The sequence below is a fragment of the Primulina huaijiensis genome, chromosome 11 (genome assembly GCF_012295235.1).
Source record: "Primulina huaijiensis isolate GDHJ02 chromosome 11, ASM1229523v2, whole genome shotgun sequence".
In the NCBI taxonomy this organism is placed as follows: Eukaryota; Viridiplantae; Streptophyta; class Magnoliopsida; order Lamiales; family Gesneriaceae; genus Primulina; species Primulina huaijiensis.
Window position 1 is genome coordinate 22,724,708 of NC_133316.1, and position 18,982 is coordinate 22,743,689.

Below are 18,982 nucleotides of genomic sequence, written 5' to 3' on the forward strand. Positions count from 1 at the left end.
ACGCATTACTACACATGTTTTGGGCTATTGGCATACGCTCCTCGTGCGAAAATTTTAATTGTAACAAAATCCATGTGAAAAATTATTAGACTATATATCCTCGAATTTTTAAATACAAAGGAAAAGACAAAGGAAGACGCAAAGATGTAATAATGTAGGAGAAATACGAAGAGACAAAGGAATCAAAGATACAAAAGACATTGCTTGACAATTAAGATTTTCATGATGTCCACTGCAATTTGGCCCCATAGATATATATTTTTTAATCTTTGTTAACTTTTCAATATTTATTTTGTCACGTGGTGCAAGAAATTAGCTCGATTAGCTTAAATGTCAATAACCATTCTCGTCATCATCAATAGTTACCCTTGTTTTTGTTTACAGTTTCACCGATTAAACCTTTTTTTTTGAATTCGTGATTTTTTTTTATTGTTAGAAGATTTCAAATCTTCAACCTTCCACACAAATATAGATTAAAAACACATCCATACACTCACCTCTTTGGCGAAATGAGGCATGCTAATTTGATATCAGCGTCAAAAGTTTTTCAAACAAAGGAGTTTTAGCAGATCTCAGGATTAAATCTTTGGTAAGGATTAAAAAGTTGTGACAATTACTGGAAAGGAGACAGCATAGGACGCTCCAATCTTGGTTTAGGATTGAACTAAATTAGTTTTGGTAGTTGCTTCGGAGCATGTTTTCTCGGAGACCTTTAAAAGAGGATACTTTTCGGAGACCTGTTGTATTTCTAAATCTGTCTGAGGACAGTACTGGGATTCGACAAAGGATTTCCCAGATGGTTCGTGATGAGATTCTCCAGCTCTTATTACACGCTCAAGAGAAACACAACGATTTCTTGCCTGCAATTACAATTTCATATCAACCATTAAAAGCTTACAGCATTTCACTAAAAACCTACCATTACTGGTCAACTGAGCTGGCTAAATTTGCAATAGATCCTCGTAGCACAAAAACAAGACTCTTTAACGAAACAGAGCACTCTATCAAGATTATTCTTACCAATAAAAAATTTAACCTAGTGCACTCCATACAGATTATTCCTCCAGAATCCGTCAGAAAATGATTATTGAATGAAACTATACACCCACAATGAATTAACTGCAATGGAAGATTAAGAAGATGTAACAGATGAACGATATTACATGCCTCCCCGACAGTATAGTTCTAAAAAACATTAGTCCGCAAAAAACATTTTTGTACTGAGTAAAGTAGCTGACCTTGTCACAAGACTCACACTCCCTCCAACCATCATCTTTTGAATGAAAGGTTTCACAGAATCTTCCTTCCTCATATGCAGAACTACATAAATAAAATGACTTGATTCACAAGTTGGGACAAAGTTCACGTACATAAGAGCCGCAGAAGCTGACAAAGAAATATTGCAAGAAATATGAGCATAAAAAATATCCATCAATACATCATCTGCGTAGTTAAGGAATATAACACACTTGCTCCACACTTCCTGATCCCTATATAACAACCAAATAATAAAAAGGACCATTTCCGCCAAAGTTGATACTTTGGCTCCAACTGACTATTGGACAAACTTGCCTCTTCTCTTACTCATACTCACATCTTTCCCTTGAATGAAACCATCCCAGACAGCCTGAACTACCCTCGCCGGACTGAAATTTCTGTCTTTGAGTATTTATGCGTGTGTGTGTAAGTCGCGACATATCACCTCTAGGCTAAAAACTCAAGGTCATTAATGAATTATGTATCGACATAGGTGATACTTAGTTACTTCTTTGAAGCAGCAATAATGGAACAACAATAAATACATGAAATCACCTATCCTGACTTTCTAATCATACTATGCTTTCAATCATCCACATAACTTCACAGATCAATCGTGGTTCCCGACCAGTTTGTAGCAATGAGACTTCTGTTTACAGCAAGTTGTCTTCTTAAAAGCATCTTGGAAAACTCATTTTCAGGTTTTAGAAACTAACTAATAAGAATAGAGGTCTAATATTCAGATATACAATCAAAACCAATGCAAGCATGGTTCAAAGATGAACTGAGCTATGAAATCCAAGAAAGGTCAAATGTTGGAATCAATGCCATGTTCAGCTATATTCTCTCTCTGTAACAGTATTGTACCTTCATCAATTATTTACAAACACTATGCCCAGAATCTGTTAAGTATGAATCGTCAAATTTCACAAAATACACGGCAATTGTCTTTTTGCTTGAGAAGCAAGTATACACAATCCGCTCCAACAGAGAACAAAGTTGAAGAGAACAACGTAACCAAAGTAAAATCACCTCCAACTTTCACACAGATAAATGCAGCCCAAAAAAAGAAAAATGAAATCAAGCACATCAAATTGATCAAAATAACCTGCACACAACCCAAACAAAAGAGCAAAAAAAAAAAAAAAAAAAAAAAAAAAAAAAAAAAAAANCAAGCAGCGAGAGCTAGTAACCGTTTGCAAAAACCACAATCAAATCAAAACTAAGAAAAAATGCGAACAAACATCTCTAGTTTCTGGGATTGTTCCCTCCACTCACAAGCATTGCAGGCAGAGGCGAGCGCTGGCGCCGCTGCGGAGGCGCCACCCGTTCCTGAAATGGTCGGGATTGGAGCTGGACTGCTGGCATTGGAAACACGACATTCTTGACGAAGAAGCAACTGAAAGACTGAACCCTAAAAACACTGAAAGTGAGTTTGAGTGCGTGTCAAGGATGGTGACAGTGGAGAAACAGACAACCAATGTATTAAATGAAACAGTCGTTTAAACATTTCAGATATTTTAATATACAATTACATACAAAATTTATTTTCAGATTTTGATTTCAATTTCAAAACAAGTTTACAAATGTATCAAAGTTTTTAAAAACAAGAGAATCTCCAATGGAGTGGAAGTACGTGAACATTGCTAGCAAGTGATGATATAAATCGATGAATTATTACTTTAATATACTTTCAAGTAAATTTAATATATAATTAGAGAATAATTTAAATAATTTCATTTAATTGATTTTATTTTTTTGGGAGTATGCTAATTAAAGTTAATATGATGATATATTAATAAATTTGTAAGCAGATTTCAGTGGAATATATTATTTTTTGACTATATAAAACCAGGTGCAAGAGTTTAATTAAATAAATATCTATTTAATTTATGTTTTTTTCCCTAAAGTATGTACCGTTTTTACTAATTTAATTTATCTTGGTTATTAAAATTAGTTGAATTAATTGTATATGCAAATTAATTAAGTTTTCCATTGCGTAGGTGCTTAATGAGTGAACACGACCAATGATTTCGATGTAAAGGATGTTTGTTTACCCTTTCACGCTGAACGTTAAAAGGACATTAATGATGAGTTTATACTTTATATACAGAAGTTATAGTTTAAAAAAGTTCATTTTTAAATGCTTTTATTTTATTAAAAAAATAAAAACGATTTTGATGTTTGGATAAATATGAAAATAAACTCAAAAATCAGAAAATACAAATTCAAAAAACAATTTTTTAAGTGTTTTTTAAAACAATTTTTTGGTCTCCGAATCAATTATGGTTGTTTTGTTAAGAGTGGAATGCTCGTGGACAAAAACTATGCAAGGTATGATATTTCCAAACTCAATATCATGACTTCTAAGCCTATAATAGTTGATAATTTTGCTTATTTGTTTGTAGCAATACAGATTATGACATTAATTATGATATGATTCATATTTTAACTAACTTGAAAAGCATATCTACTTTCCATATTGATAAAGAAACACAAATATAAAACTTGTATTGAAGCAAAATAACAAAATCACCTTCCAAAACTATTGTAAGAAATCATGAATGAACTCTTTATTTCATTCAGATTTTCTAAACCTGGTAAAAAAATATATGTGTTGAATTTTTAACTTATCCGATTGCATATCAAATATTAAAAGTAGGATATAAAACAAGTCAGAAACCAAATTGTAATCACAAACTCCACGACCATTCGATTAGTCGTACAGCCTTTTGGCAAAATCAGTTCTCAATGTCTTATTTTCACTCTTCAAAATCTTCACCTCAGACTTCTCAGTTTGAGATATGGCTTTCGCGACAGCCTGCATTTTCCGCGCATTCTTTGATCTCTTCATTGGTCTTCCCTTTTTCACCTTCCTGCATTACAATTCAACACAATCGTTCCACATTTCAAATAAAATGTAAGAAAATAGCTTGCTCATATAAATCTTATTGGCACCAAATCACAACTTTCTTCAAATTTTCTATCAGAATCAACCAGTTGGTCCAGCCACAAAGCTAGGAGACAATGTGTACCAAGCAAAAAAGATGAATTAGGCAGTATTGAATGTGAGGAATGAGAAAACTCTCCGATTCAAAATGGAATCATCGCATTTTATCAAGGTAAAAAATAAAGTGTCTTGTTTGGATGACAACGAGAAGAGGCGATCGTGTTTCTCTACCAATGATCAGGCTTTCCATCCATTTGATTACAGTAGATTCAAGTTTTTAATAATTCTTCGATTTAAATTACTTAATTTCTTGCTCCAAAAAGGTTCATGTACAGATGACCAGCGTGGCTTTTAAACAAACCACCTTGGCTGAAATGCCTTAGAATTCAGCTAATAACTACCGCAGCTTCAAAAAGATTTTATTTGCCTTGAATCTGCAATCTTTCAGAAGCCCATTCGAAAGAGAAATCCAATCAAGTCCGTTCCAGGCGTGGTTAATTTGGTTGAAAAACAAATAAATGCCCTCAGCCAAATTTAGCCAGAAGTACACGAATTGAAATCGTCAAGAGGGTGGCACAAAATCATTAACATAGATTAGAATCAAACAGAACTGACATAATCAGTAGCTCTTTATTGGACTAGCAGAAAACAAGATATGCAGTATTACCGGCTCACTCGTCTTCTATTCAGAGATAGCTCAAGAATAACACCTCAGAACCATAATATAAAAGACAACAATGGAACTTGCGGAAGGATGAATTAAACTGACCTAAAGGTTTCACTAACAGAAGGCTTGGGAGCCACAGCTTCTGATGTGTCCATCGCTGAAAATAATAAGTTTCAGAAAAAGTTTCAATGTTCATATGTTCAAAAAAAAAAGTTCAGTTTTTTGTTCTCTGAAAAGGGGGATAAACCGAACCTTCGGAAAAATTCGTGAACAAATCATCCATAGACATTGGCTCCGAACCATTCTTCTTCTTCTTGTTTCTGTTCTTCCCCATTAATCGAATCTCGTCAAATTTCTCCAAGTATCAAAGATTTTTCAACAATGCCCTAGAAATTAGTATCCGATGGTTTTGTGGATAAACCCTATCGTGGATTCGAATAGAGGACCATTTGGGCCGAAAATAAAGATTACTGGGCTTTACTGGGTAACGGGCTGTTATCATGGACACAAATAGTATATACTCTGTATTTGTAAACTATATATTAATAATATTTAGATAATATTTCTCATCTTTGAGAAAATATGACAAATAACAAAATCTTACCCAAATGGTCCTCTATTTTTATTATATGATAAAAAAATGTAAATTTGTTCATAAACTAATGGTGAAGAGATTCGACTTACACTCCCTCAAATGAAATATTGGATTTACTCCTACTGAGCAAAACCAGATTCCAGAAGCAAAAAAATTGTTATTTAATAAATACTTGTACGAATTAACACACGATCTCTCGAACAAGTTGCAGCAAACTCAGTGCATAATTTTTCATAGTTTTTAGTCTAGATTTCATTAGTTCAAGTCATTTTCTTTCAGATTTCAACAACACTATTTGTTTTATATTAATATTTTATAAATTCCTACAGTTTATTTAAAATATAGATCATGTTAGGAGTTTATTTCTCAATTTCCAGTCGCTTGTCTTTAGTTTTATTTGTTTATAATGTCATATTTGTTTAGGAGATTATAACAGACGGTCAAATTTAGTATCTACAATCGTTGTGTTTTAAGAAGTTATATTTTTATCATTTTCACACAAATTGGTGTATCTTTGCACTTGACATACTCACAAATCAAGATATTGTGCAAACAGTTTCATTTCCGATTAGGGGGCTGTATATTAATTACACGATAGTATTTGTTTGAAGTTATTAGATATAAAAGTAATTATTTCCACTGCTCATATTCACGTGCAAATTGCAAACAATTAAACACTCTATACTTCCACGAATCTATATTATTCAGAATAATTTCATTAGAATGATACTGTGTTTTGGTATATGGATTTTTCGTTTACATTTTCAGATCTATTGTGTGTGCTGGGTCCAAGGTATACTATTAAAATATTTCAAGTTTTGTTTTTTTTTTATATCTGAGATTTTAAACGATCACTTTTAGACATTCGTTTCAAACATAATAGATGAATCCAAGTACCACTTCAAGGAATTGTTGAGTGTTGTAGAAAAATAGAGGATACAATTATTGCAAACCAAAGGAATAAATGAAAAATATCGTTTATGAAAGATGTTTGTTTTGTCGAAAAAATAAAAAAGTTTGGAGTATATTTTATTTTTGGATATCTTCTTATATTAAGATTCATTACCGAGTATGAGAGAATTTTGGTTCGAATCAACGTTAAAACAAAAATAACTGACTTTTGTAAAATATAAAAAAATTTATTGGTGTATTAAACATCTAATCTAAAACACACTAATATAAAGAGTAACAGTATATCGTTTTGGATTTACTGATTTAAGAGGTTTTGATTTAATATAAAAGAGTAGTTCTCTTGTGAGACGGTCTGACGAATCTTTATATGTGAGACGAGTCAACCCTACTGATATTCACAATAAAAAGTAATACTCTTAGCATAAAAAGTAATACTTTTTCATGGATGACCCAAATAAGAGATCTGTCTCACAAAATACGACCCGTGAGACCGTCTCACACAAGTTTTTGTCAATATTAAGAATATCAGATTTTTAAAATATGCAATTCTTTATCCAGTGCAAATCCTATTCTTTCCCTTCCCTTGATATTCGATAATAAACAAAAGTAATTATTTAATTAAATAATCCACAAATATAATATATCACAGACGGGTTTCTTTCCCCCCCCTGAAAATTATTTGAAAATATCTTCTAAAGCCCTCCGAATATAACAGATATCTATTAAAGGCATTTGTTATTTCAGATAAATCACCTGATCCTTAATGTCGCCATCAATGCAGCGATTTGTTTCATTGAAACGGTAACCTAGTACACGAATCTGTTGGTTTGGTTCCTCTGACAATATTTACCCCATTGCGGCGGGCAATAGCTACCATTCTGCCGTCAATTTGACGACGTTCTCGGATAAGTGTTCACCTGAGACCCTGGTTTTCCTAATTTCGTCCATTTTACCTGAAAATTGCGTTATTGTGGGTAATTTAATCATCCGGATTGAAAGTTTACAGGATTCTGATTGGTTTGGGGTATGAAGTTCGTGCTTGGAACAATTCAGACTTTGCTCGGAATTCTATAAGGAAGCGATTATTGAGCAATTCGGATTGAAATTGAGGGGTTATGTACAAAGATTGATTTGATAACCAAAAATAAAATAAAAATGATGTCCTTGTCGCCTAATTCATTAGCTCGCAGCTCCTTGGAAGAAATGCTGGAATCGCTACGGCGAAAAGATGGAAACGAGAAGCCAACAGAAATGCCTCCAGAACTCCCCACACGGCCCAAGCCAACATCGCGGGCTCGTCTTCCCTCGGCGAAGCGGCCGCTGCCTGGAAGCATCGAAATTGTGGAATCCAACATCTCATTGAAGAAAGGAGGTGCCAAAGGAGTTAGGGGAAATAGTTTTGGCGCTAAAAAGGTTAAAGAAATGGAACCGGAAGAATCTCCCTATGTCATGGTTTCATCAGACGAAAAGGAATTGGAGGTGAGGTTGGAGGAGAGAGATGATGCCAAGCTCGCGAATTCTCCCCCAGGATCTCTCCCGAGGTTTAAGGAATGCGATTGCGATGGCAATTTGGGGTATTTCATAAAAAAGGTAGAGAGAGTTATCTAATTTTGTTTTTTTAAAGCTGATACTCATCGATCCTCCTCCTCCTCCTATAGAATAAGAGATCTAATGTTTGGAAAATTTGTCTTATCGTTTCGTTCCAACAGTGATTTTTATGGCCTCTTGCACATTTTTTGTTGTGATGTTAAAGGTTTTTCGCCGATGGGATAGAATCCAACTTAATATTCTTACTGCAATTACTGGTTCCAAACACTTCAATCTCTTTGTTGGAGAGTCAATAGTACAGTGATCTATCTAAATCAACCTCAAACAAATCCCCATCCTGACTTAGAGCACTAGAATCTATTGCTGGTGTCATATTTTTTGGGGCACACAGGGCTTAATTTCTCAGGTTTACCATACATTTATTACATCAAGCCTCAACACAGTTGGCCGATCTGATCACCAGCTAATAACTCTGATTTGTTTTCCAGAAACTGCATGTTTGGTGTCGACCGCGTAATGGCCATTGGGAATCAGGAAAAATACAATCAACTTCAGGGGAGAAAGCTTCTGTTCTATTGTCAGATGGAAGTGTTAGTTCTCATGTCCTGCTAAGTGTTACCATTTTAATGTTTATGATGGCACTGAAGTGCTTGAACTTGAAGTATTAGCGTTCTCACTGTGATACGGCTCTAGGTTATGACAGTTTCCACACGAGAGCTTTTACCTGCCAATCCTGACATTCTTGAGGGTGTTGATGATCTTATACAACTTAGTTTTCTGAATGAGCCTTCAGTTCTTCACAACCTACAGTACAGATATGACCGAGACATAATATATGTAAGCACTAATTGTGTATTTTTGGCAGTATGAACTCTCAAAATCTTGTCTTTTCTCTTGAACAATTTTTTACTTCTGTCATACCTAGAATAAGGCAGGCCCTGTTTTAGTAGCAGTCAATCCTTTTAAAGATGTTCCACTCTATAGGAATGACTTCGTTACGGCTTATAGACAAAGGCTTCTGGATAGTCCTCATGTTTATGCTATTGCGGGCACAGCATACAATGAGATGATGACAGGTGTTGTACAATTCCTTGAATGTATTTGGAACAACATTCTCGACATTTCTTTCGAATGTAGACGATTAATTCTAATGTTAAGCTCTCTGTTGTGGGTTTTGCAGATAAAATAAATCAATCCATCATCATTAGGTTTGTTTGAGTGGTTCTATCATCTTAGCTGTGCAGTTTCTTAAATAAACTCCCATTCAAATATTTATTTGTGCCTGACTTTGTCCTGTTTCACTGGGTAGAAATTTTTTATTTTTCTTCACATAGTTGAATTATATCAGGAAAGATATATGTTCTTGTTATAATTTGTAGTGGGGAGAGTGGTGCTGGGAAAACAGAAACTGCTAAGATAGCAATGCAATACTTGGCTGCTGTTGGTGGAGGCACTGGTGGGATAGATTCGGAAATTCTGCAGACGAGCTGCATACTGGAGGCTTTTGGTAATGCAAAAACATCCAGGAATGACAACTCCAGCCGCTTTGTGAGTTGTGGTGACCAGTAAACCTTTACTTTATGATACATTTTTTGTCTTTCCTGTTCAATCTAGATGATGATTGTGTGGCTCATTGATAAAAAAATTTGGTACAGGGGAAGTTAATTGAAATACACTTCAGTGCTTTAGGAAAAATATGTGGTGCTAAAATACAGACGTGTAAGCATGTTTATACTGGTTAAGTTGGGCTCTAGAATATTTTGTTGACTTCTGCTTGATTCTTAGTTAACTGACTTCGTTCCTACATTTTTGTGCTTATCAATTTGTCGATGGAGTAGTCCTCCTTGAAAAGGTCAGTCTCCTATCTTAGGTAATGCTGACTCCTATATGCTCTAGTCTATGTGTTCTCTCTGGACTAACTTTTTGAAACAATAAATGTCATCGGGGCAGCCAAGAGTAGTTCAGCTGGCAAACGGAGAGAGGTCATACCACATCTTCTACCAGCTTTGTGCCGGGGCTCCTCCTGATCTCCGAGGTTAATTTCTCAGCTTTGAGAGACTTCTGGATAACCTAGTTGGAAGCATGTGTAACTTAGTACATTGTGAAACCCGTCAATCGGTTAGCATCATCTCTTGCTTAGCTTGCATGGATGGTTTTATTTTCAGGTAGGTTGAAGTTAAAAAATGCCTGTGACTATAGCTATCTAAGTCAGAGTGATTGCCTAGAGATCCAAGACATCAATGAAGTTCAGAAGTTTCATTTGCTTATGGTAATGTACAGCATGCACCCTTACGTTATATGTCAAAATGACCACTTGCTATGGTTCAACTCTCACCTTCACAATTAACCAGCTCCATCCTCTGGTCCATTTGAAGAGGTTTGAATCGTGAGATGGAAAGGTTGGAGCTACTTGGCTAGAAAGCCTTAAAACAAATGACATAGTCTTTCATGAATTAAGTTACCAAACATTCGTGATTTAGGTGTATTTTCTAGGTTATTGGTTAGTACTTATTATAAAGTGTTGCTAATTTGGTCATGCTTTATTTAACTAGGTGGCCTTAGATACTGTCGGAATTTGCAAAGCAGATCAAGAGCATGCCTTTGAGATGCTTGCTGCAGTGTTATGGCTGGGAAACATATCATTTCTTGTGATTGACAATGAAAACCATATAGAGGTTATTGCTGATGAAGGTGATTTTATATTTTGCGTTAGTGTCCTACATTTTACCACCTCATGACTTGTATTTGTTCCTCGTTACATAGTGTGGGAGCAAACCTACCTCCGAGTTGCATAAAATGATATTTTGCTGTTTGTAGAACAATTTTGCAAGGGTCTTCTGGTATAAACATCATCTATGTCAGACCTCAACAACTGGGGGACCAGATTATAGTCCAATTCTCTTAGGTTGGACTTGGATCCATAGATTTGAAATCTATGTATTTTTGCTATTTAGATAAGTAAGACCATAAACTTTAAATCCACCTCTTACATGTTTATAAGGATGAATTTCAAGTTCACCCGATGATTATGTCATTCGAAATTCATTCTACTTTGTATTATTAACGTATAAATAAGTAAAGTGTGGATTTAAAATTTAATATATTATTTCATTGTAAATTATAAAACTAATAGAAATCCATCGATTTCAAATCATCTCCCCAAATGCTCTCTTATTTATTTATTTGTGGGCAAAAAGAAATTTCTGTTGGTCATTTCTTTTTCTTTGACATTAGGATAAGTTGCACGACGAGTTAGCTCAAATGTTTAAGTTTCTATTCACATATAAACTTTGAGATCATCTATAGTTTCTGAATTTTCTTTCATATAATCTCATTTCAAGAATATAAATTATATCACGTACTTTAACGTTCATGGTTATGTGTATCTACTTTGATCCTTTGACATAACCATGTCAATACTTTTCCCTCGTATCTACAGCTGTAACCTCTGCAGCCAGCTTGATGGGCTGCAGTACACAGGACCTATTGCAAGCTATGTCAACTCGTTATATACAAGCTGGAAAGGATAAGGTCTCCAAAAGGCTGACATTGCAACAGGTTCATAAAAAGATTCTAAATTTTTTGTTTGCAAACACTCATTAATCATGTACACAAACACATGCCAAGTTTCTCGAATATTTCTTTCTAATGATTCAGCATATGAGTCCAACTTACTGAAAGAACAAATTTGCTGGGTGATTTACTTGGATGGATTCAAGTTATTCAGTGCATACACATCTGACCCTTCCTTCTCATTACTTAGGCAATTGATTCTAGAGATGCATTGGCAAAATTCATCTATGCTGGCTTGTTTGATTGGCTTGTAGAGGTTATCAATTTATCACTGGTTAGTGGCAAACAGCATACCGGGAGATCAATTGGTATTCTAGATATCTATGGATTTGAATCATTCAAGGTAAAAATCAGTTTTCTCCTTTAAAAGTTCGTACTATGGTGTAATTATCTCTCATTTTAGTTATCTTTCCTATATTTTTTGTCTCTTTCGAACCAGAAAAATAGCTTCGAGCAGTTTTGCATAAATTATGCTAATGAGAGGCTCCAACAACACTTTAACCGGCATCTCTTCAAACTCGAGCAAGAGGTAAAGTACAAAATAGATCGTAACAAGTTTGATAAAGTACGTGACTTGGTTATTCTATTTCTTTCTCGATATATGCTTTACAGCATTTGAGCGCCGACATTGCAATGTTCTATGTGGCTTTTTTATAAGATCCTAAAGTAATTCTATCGAATACTAATCCCAAAGAAATGTAAATCATGATGTGGTACAAACTAATGTGGTTTCAGGAATACGAGTTAGATGGAATTGATTGGACAAAAGTAGATTTTGAAGACAACCAAAAATGTTTGGATCTCTTTGAGAAGGTAGTTGTTTTCTCCAATTTATCATGTATTCAAGAGTCTTTATGGTGGACGGGGGTTTATTTTGGCGGTGCAAGTCTGGAATTTCTTACTTATTTATTATTGAGTATTGACTGGCCAATTTAATTTTTTGCGTGGTCTCGAGGATCACATTTTTTATGTGAAGCCATGTTATTGGCTATTGCTCGAGTGTTTTGATGATCCGCTGGTGTGAATCTAAATGCATATTTGCATTCTGCGGAAATGTTGATTTTATTTTCGTGTTTGAAACCTTAGATGTAATTTACTCTGGTGTGCTTCCACAGAAACCTATTGGACTGATATCTTTATTGGATGAAGAATCAAATTTTCCCAAGGCTACAGATGTAACCTTTGCTACTAAGCTTAAGCAGCACTTAAATGATTTTCATTGCTTTAAAGGAGAAAGAGGTGGATCATTTAGTGTTCGCCATTATGCTGGAGAGGTTAGTTTTTCTTATGGCTGTAGTCTTGTGAATAGCTATGAACTCCTTTCATAATAATGATAAATATATCTTCAGTATTGAAAATTTAGACAGGAACAGTTATATTTGTTTTCGTTGGTTTTGCTTTGTGAATTGTAGTAATCTCTTTGTAATGTGAAACAGGGTATAGATGTATTCTGTGCATGTCTTCTTTGATCATGACTTTCAGAAGAGTTCTCTATTTTCTTTTCCTTATAGAGCCCCATGTTCATTTAGTTAAGCAAAGTTTAAACTTTTTTTTTATACAAAGTTCGATTTATTAAATTTTGTCTTATCAATGAACCATGAGCAATAATAACAAATTAATTTAACGCGTGATAAGATTAGGTACCTTCTATCCCTCTTGAAACTATGATGTTTCATGACCTAGTCCATGGGTTGGAATCTGAACTTGAAGAAACTGAAGTGTCGACATTTGGTTTACAATCGAACTTGACACATTGCACACCCCATATATCACTTTATAATTTCATTCAACATCTTTAATGATTGTAAATGCTTTTTTTAGGTACTTTATAGCACAGCTGAGTTCTTGGAGAAGAACAGGGATACATTGCATTCTGAAATCATTCAATTACTGTTGTCATGCACGGCCCAACTACCTCAGTTGTTTGCCTCTACACTGCTCGGACAATCCCAAATTCCAGCAAGTTCAATGGTAATACAGTCAGGGCTAGTTGCTTGTCAAAAGCAAAGTGTTGCCACAAAATTCAAGGTGAGACTTGTTCTACCCTCGCTTCCAACACACGCACATGCACAGCTGAAGGATGAAAATTGGAAAAAAGAACAGGAGAAAACTGTTACCTGCAGAAAAACATTAGTTTTTGAATATTTTGAATTTGTATATCCTTGAATGTTCTAATTTTTTTATCCTAAACTAAATTTAAGGATGATAGAGCTTTTTTTAACCATGTTTTCTTTGTATATAACTTATCATAAATAAAAATCCCATATTCGTGATACATAGCAAAATTTCTTATAATTTCTTCCGTGGTTGCAGAGTCAGCTGTTTAAGTTAATGCAGCAGCTCGAAAGCACAACACCACACTTCATTCGTTGTATAAAACCAAATAACAAGAAACTCCCTGGGCTGTTCGAAAAAGATCTTGTGTTAGAGCAGCTTAGATGCTGTGGCATTTTAGAAGTAGTTAGGATTTCGAGATCTGGGTATCCCACGCGGATGACGCATCAAGAATTTTCAAGGAGGTGAAGTTTGTTTCATACTTGAGATTTCATCCGAGGTTTTCAAAACATACTTGCATGACATTCACTACGATTACTTTAGAACTCTTTCAAAGTATGCTGTCATGACTTTCAGGTATGGATTTTTACTTGTAGACGATAATGCATGTCAAGATCCATTGAGTACTTCCATTGCAGTTCTTCAGCAGTTCAATATTCTCCCAGAGACGCACCAAGTCGGTTATACAAAATTATATTTCCGAGCTGGACAAGTGAGTATTTGTTGTTTTAAAGAGTCATCATTTCCTGATGAAAATTTCTATCTTTACACTGCTATTCAATTTCCCGGAGTATCTGCTCCTGATAGAACAATTTTTGAATATCTTTCTACTTTATCTGGTATTTTGTTGTGGCGGACTGCAGATTGGTGCCCTGGAAGATGTTAGAAAACAAGTTCTCCAAGGTACCGTGGATGTACAAAAGTGCTTTCGAGGTCATCGTGCCGGTCGATACTTCCACGAACTGAAGAGTGCTGTGGTATCATTGCAATCATGTAAGAATAACACCTATTCTGCCAGTAATTTGCTGGTTAATATGCACTTTTCAAAGGCAAAAACTTCTGTGAGACCGTCTCACAGGTCAATTTTGTGAGACATCTTCGACCTAACCGGCCTCATAAAAAATTATTATTTTTATGTCAAAAGTATTACTTTTCAATATAAATATGGACCAGCTCGACCCATCTCAAGAATATAAATATGTGAGACCGTCTCACAAGAGACCAACTCTTTTTCGAATGTGTTATTGTCGGCCCTTTATGTTTCACGATTCACTACTTCGAATTATTTCAACCTATACATTTTCAGATGTTCGTGGTGATATTGCAAGAAAGGAGTATGGTGTTTTACTTGGGTTGAAAAGGCAGATTCCTGACCTAAAGTTAAATGGCCAGTTGATGGCAGTAGTACAAATACAATCAGGTAAAGCTTTTCTGCTTTAAAATGCGGCCATTCAATCACGTTAAAACGCTCTAATCTAAATACACCGTCTCCTGCAGTGGTTCGTGGACGGTTGGTTCGAAAGCATTTTAATGGCCTTAAGAATATGAAACAGTCAAATGCTGTTAAGCGGAAACCAGGAAAGAGGATTTCCGAAGTCAAGGTATGGTGTTGAAAAGACCAGGGTGTAATACCAGCTCAAGACCTTGGATTTTTAGACTATTTTTCTCTTACGTGTGCATTGTGTTACTTAGTTAATGGTTTAAGTTTCTCCGTGTAACATATGTTTGACATATAGGTATTATTTTCCTGTCTTTTCTAAATCTGCCATCTACACAGAGAAAGTAAGGTCCTCCTCTAATTTTACTTAAAGATTCATCTGCATGATTTATCATATTTGCCTCTATCATTCCAGTGTAATTTGAAATTAGAATCGGGTAGTTAGAAAATAATTGATGGATTTTGTATTTGATGATCGTATTCTTCTTCTCCATTTCCAAAAATAAAATAAGAAAAGAAAACAATGATATACTGGTCATCGGGAAATGGAGAAGATGCTTTTGAGTGTTTAAATCTCATTAAATCTCTGATATACTTGTATGCATCGATTTGTGGATTAAAAGTAAGCAAATTTTTATTCGCTTATCAGGATCTGCCACCAGAAATGTTGCCTTTGGTTGTTGAAGAACTTCAAAAAAGATTGTTGATGGCTGAAGCGACACTTGGACAGAGGGAAAGAGAAAATGCAGCCCTGAGAGAGCAAGTACAACACTTTGAGGCACACTGGTCGGAGTATGAAATCAAGATGAAATCTGTGGAGGAGATGTGGCAAAAGCAAACGACATCTTTACAAGTGAGTATATATTGTTTGCAGCAACACTGTAGGGTAGGAAGAAACCAGCAAAATCTAGCTCACAATTGCTCTGGTGTTGCATTTTTTAACGCACAGGATACATAGGACTTGACTATTTTTAACGCACAGGATACATAGGACTTGATTATTAGGTTATTCTTTGTGTTTATGGAGGTTATCGGAAGGAAAATAAACTTGATTGAGAGGTCGCTTTATGAAGCAATTAGACATAATTATATTGGTACAGGAGTTGTCTGAGTAGGACGAGGCAGCAGGAAACACGAGCATATTTTTCTGCCTCCCATGGCATGTTCTAGTGACCAAGTATCGTGAACAACTTGCAGTCTGAAATGGTGAGTTATACTGTTGAGACAGCTTTGCTGTAGGCTAGCTTCAGGGGTCTTTTACGTGAAAAATTAGTGTGTAGTCAGTTAATAGATGGACAAAAGAAGTCACTGGAAATGAATACATCTGTCTTCCATATTGAACTTTTTTTGCGGTTTGTTGCAGATTAGTTTGGCTGCAGCCAAAAAGAGTCTTGGCTCTGGCAATCCTACAGGTGAACCTGCGAGGCTCAATGAATCCTCAACACATTTAGATTCTGCGGATACATTTATGGGACCTCAAAATCCAGATGCAAGCACACCTATCAGATTTGCTGATGATGGTTTCTATGACAAGGACACAACTGGCGGTTATGCTGTCTGCCCCCTCGTGAAGGAGTTCGAGCTAAGGAAACAAAATTTTGACGAGGAAGCCATGGAAATCATCAAGGTCAAGTCGGGGCATTCAACATCAGTAAATTCTGTAGAGGTACTACGGAGACTAAAACACCGGTTTGATACATGGAGAAAAGACTACAAAGTTCGGTTAAGGGAAGCAAAGGCGAAATTATACAGATTAGGACTGGTTGAATCTGAGAAACACAGAAAGAAATGGTGGGGAAAGAAAAGCATAAGATTTTAGTATGACTCAACATTGCAATGACAGTGAGATGCTTCTTTCCGAGAAGATTTCATGTTCATCTCAACTTGGTGTTGGTCTGCAGTACTTAGGTTCGTAGCAGTCCTGTGATACTTGTGTAGGCGAAGGTCACTCGAGATACAGAGTTCTGTAACCGTGACAGTTCTTAAGTTATCTTTTACTGTATTAGGAAAGCGATGTCGTGTGTTGTATTATTTTCCATCCGATCTTCAAGAACATAGTTGAATGTTGTAATTAGTGGGGGACAAATGGAAGTGAAATGAGAATACCGTCTCTCCTGGTTCGAAGTCCCTTGTAGTTTTGTTTATAATTTTCCTTGTTATTACCCCTACCACGGTGAGCCACGTTTTTGTGAAGATGGTCCACAAGCTCTGCGGGGATCCTTTCCCTTTGACAATAGTATGACATGGATTGGCGAGATTTCCTACTCTTTGCTAGAGAGATTAGCAATGTACCTACCACATGTGTTGTACATATTAACTTTATCAAAATAAGCAAAAAAAAAAGAAGGTTAACCTATATTTATAAATTATTTTGATGACATTCCAAAGAGATTAAAGACAAAAAAGAGGGGCCGCTTCCGAAGTTACAGTATGTCGGTCATTATCGAATCAAATGATGGAAAGGTATTAGATTGGTTGGTTAAAAACAGGAAAATTGGAAGTTGGTTCACGTGTTTTGAACTGCAGGCAATAGGTAGTTCTACTGCATTCTATCTCCTAAATTAATTTTTTTGAAATACCCAACGGTGGGATGTAAATGAATCAAACCGTTTGCGAGCTATTCGAAGCTCGGCTCGATAAAAAGCTCGTTTGAGTTTGTTTGTTAATCATATCAAACCAAGACCAAGCTCGATCAAACCAAGCTCAAGCCGAAGGATATTCGGCTCGTGAGATCGCAAACATGTTTGATAATAGGCTCGCGAGCTCGAGCTCGGCTCGTTTAGGTGGCTCGTAAGCTCGAGCTTGAGCTCGAGTCGTTTAGGGGGCTCGTAAGCTTGAGTTTGGCTCATTTGTTGAGTTGAAAAATAAAAATATTAGTACTAATGTCAATGGAAAGAATTGAATACAAGACATTTTTGAAAAAATGATGAATTCACACCATTTAGTTACAATTATATTTTTAATCTTATTTGCATATCATTATACTAAAATGTTCTTTGAAATACAATAAATAAAATAAATTAACTTAAATACATGAACTTATTCTTTTCCCCTAAAAATTTACATAACCAAGTCATATACAAGTTGAGTAACTTTACCATTAGTTTATGAAGGTTAATTAAAAATTTTACATACTAAATTAATATGTCATTTGACATTAAGCAATAATTTAAGTTAATTATGTCGAATTCATTTCATAATGATGTGCTGTCTTCGATCTACTATATTTAACGAGCCAAGCTCGAGCTCGGAGCTTTTCTCGAGCTCAATAATTTCAATACGAACCGAGCTCGAGCCTGATAATAGAAGTTCTCGAGCTCGAGCCTCAAACAATCTTAAACAAACTATGCTCAAACCTGATACTGTTGGTTTGGTTTGGATCATTTACATATATCTCTGGTGGCATCTGTGCCAGTTGTAAATATTCGTAACTATTAAAATAAAATAGGGCGCCGGGCCAACATTAAGCAGAGTAATCATGCTTAATTCAATTTTTTTTTAATGTTTTTATAAATGGATCAGGTTATGGATATAATTTTATTTCCCCTGGAAATCGGTATAAATAAATTTTTTTTTTGCAACAAATCAAATTGATCTCATGCATTCAGTAATTTTCAAGTTTTTGAAATCAGAATAATAGTAGAACCGAGTTTTTAAGATTTCCATGGCATGTTAAAATTTAATTGTGTGCCGCAGCCATTTTGTGATATTGCAGACTGCATGTGCGCAACTTGAGAATTGAACACCTGGCTAAATCTCTATTTTATATANAAAAACAAGTATTTGGATATTACGTGCTACCAATTACCGAATCTCGGAAATACTTAAAGTAAAAGTATTCTTACGTGTGCTTAATTCTATTTGTCAAATATTACTAGAATATTTCCCATTCAATCTGAAGATAATGACGAAAAAAAACCGATAAATATTTTGAATATTTCATTTTAATAATTTTCGAACAAATGTTAGGATCTGATACTGACGACC

The 18,982-nt window shown here is 35.2% G+C and overlaps 3 protein-coding genes across 3 annotated transcripts; 1 reads left to right on the forward strand and 2 right to left on the reverse strand.

Annotated features, from left to right (window-relative positions):
• Window positions 1-468: 468 nt before the first annotated feature.
• LOC140988680 (B3 domain-containing transcription factor VAL3-like) lies at window positions 469-2,729 on the reverse strand. The gene is made up of 4 exons (XM_073457718.1): window positions 2,536-2,729; window positions 1,239-1,320; window positions 1,021-1,119; window positions 469-860 (listed from the first exon to the last, which is right to left on the reverse strand). The coding sequence occupies exons 1-4, from the start codon at window positions 2,637-2,639 to the stop codon at window positions 654-656; spliced, it is 492 nt and encodes a 163-aa protein (XP_073313819.1). The 5' UTR covers window positions 2,640-2,729; the 3' UTR covers window positions 469-653.
• A 1,076-nt stretch (window positions 2,730-3,805) lies between these two features.
• Window positions 3,806-5,290, reverse strand: LOC140987519 (uncharacterized). Its single transcript, XM_073456055.1, has 3 exons — window positions 5,127-5,290; window positions 4,977-5,031; window positions 3,806-4,133 (listed from the first exon to the last, which is right to left on the reverse strand). The coding sequence occupies exons 1-3, from the start codon at window positions 5,206-5,208 to the stop codon at window positions 3,974-3,976; spliced, it is 297 nt and encodes a 98-aa protein (XP_073312156.1). The 5' UTR covers window positions 5,209-5,290; the 3' UTR covers window positions 3,806-3,973.
• Window positions 5,291-7,060: 1,770 nt separating this feature from the next.
• Window positions 7,061-17,122, forward strand: LOC140987518 (myosin-2-like). Its single transcript, XM_073456054.1, has 24 exons — window positions 7,061-7,971; window positions 8,418-8,519; window positions 8,623-8,766; window positions 8,855-9,005; window positions 9,110-9,137; window positions 9,309-9,477; window positions 9,585-9,648; window positions 9,768-9,781; window positions 9,880-9,964; window positions 10,095-10,198; window positions 10,482-10,620; window positions 11,369-11,487; window positions 11,693-11,845; window positions 11,942-12,031; window positions 12,238-12,315; window positions 12,618-12,776; window positions 13,324-13,530; window positions 13,816-14,021; window positions 14,134-14,269; window positions 14,421-14,550; window positions 14,864-14,977; window positions 15,055-15,158; window positions 15,645-15,848; window positions 16,359-17,122. Exons 1-24 carry the CDS (start codon window positions 7,537-7,539, stop codon window positions 16,812-16,814), a joined length of 3,591 nt encoding a protein of 1,196 aa, XP_073312155.1. The 5' UTR covers window positions 7,061-7,536; the 3' UTR covers window positions 16,815-17,122.
• The last annotated feature ends 1,860 nt before the right edge of the window (window positions 17,123-18,982 follow it).

Excerpts from the sequence above, each read along its gene's own strand:
- LOC140988680 (XM_073457718.1), bottom strand. The coding sequence starts at position 2,639 with ATGTCGTGTTTCCAATGCCAGCAGTCCAGCTCCAATCCCGACCATTTC. Across the intron at positions 1,321-2,535 it reads CGCCTCTGCCTGCAATGCTT|TTCTGCATATGAGGAAGGAA; the intron begins GTGAGTGGAGGG and ends TTATTTATGTAG. Across the intron at positions 861-1,020 it reads CTAGGTTAAATTTTTTATTG|GCAAGAAATCGTTGTGTTTC; the intron begins GTAAGAATAATC and ends TTGTAATTGCAG.
- LOC140987519 (XM_073456055.1), bottom strand. The coding sequence starts at position 5,208 with ATGGGGAAGAACAGAAACAAGAAGAAGAAGAATGGTTCGGAGCCAATG. Across the intron at positions 5,032-5,126 it reads GTTCACGAATTTTTCCGAAG|CGATGGACACATCAGAAGCT; the intron begins GTTCGGTTTATC and ends TATTATTTTCAG. Across the intron at positions 4,134-4,976 it reads TCTGTTAGTGAAACCTTTAG|GAAGGTGAAAAAGGGAAGAC; the intron begins GTCAGTTTAATT and ends ATTGTAATGCAG.
- LOC140987518 (XM_073456054.1), top strand. The coding sequence starts at position 7,537 with ATGATGTCCTTGTCGCCTAATTCATTAGCTCGCAGCTCCTTGGAAGAA. Across the intron at positions 8,767-8,854 it reads ATGACCGAGACATAATATAT|AATAAGGCAGGCCCTGTTTT; the intron begins GTAAGCACTAAT and ends TGTCATACCTAG. Across the intron at positions 9,478-9,584 it reads ATGACAACTCCAGCCGCTTT|GGGAAGTTAATTGAAATACA; the intron begins GTGAGTTGTGGT and ends AATTTGGTACAG.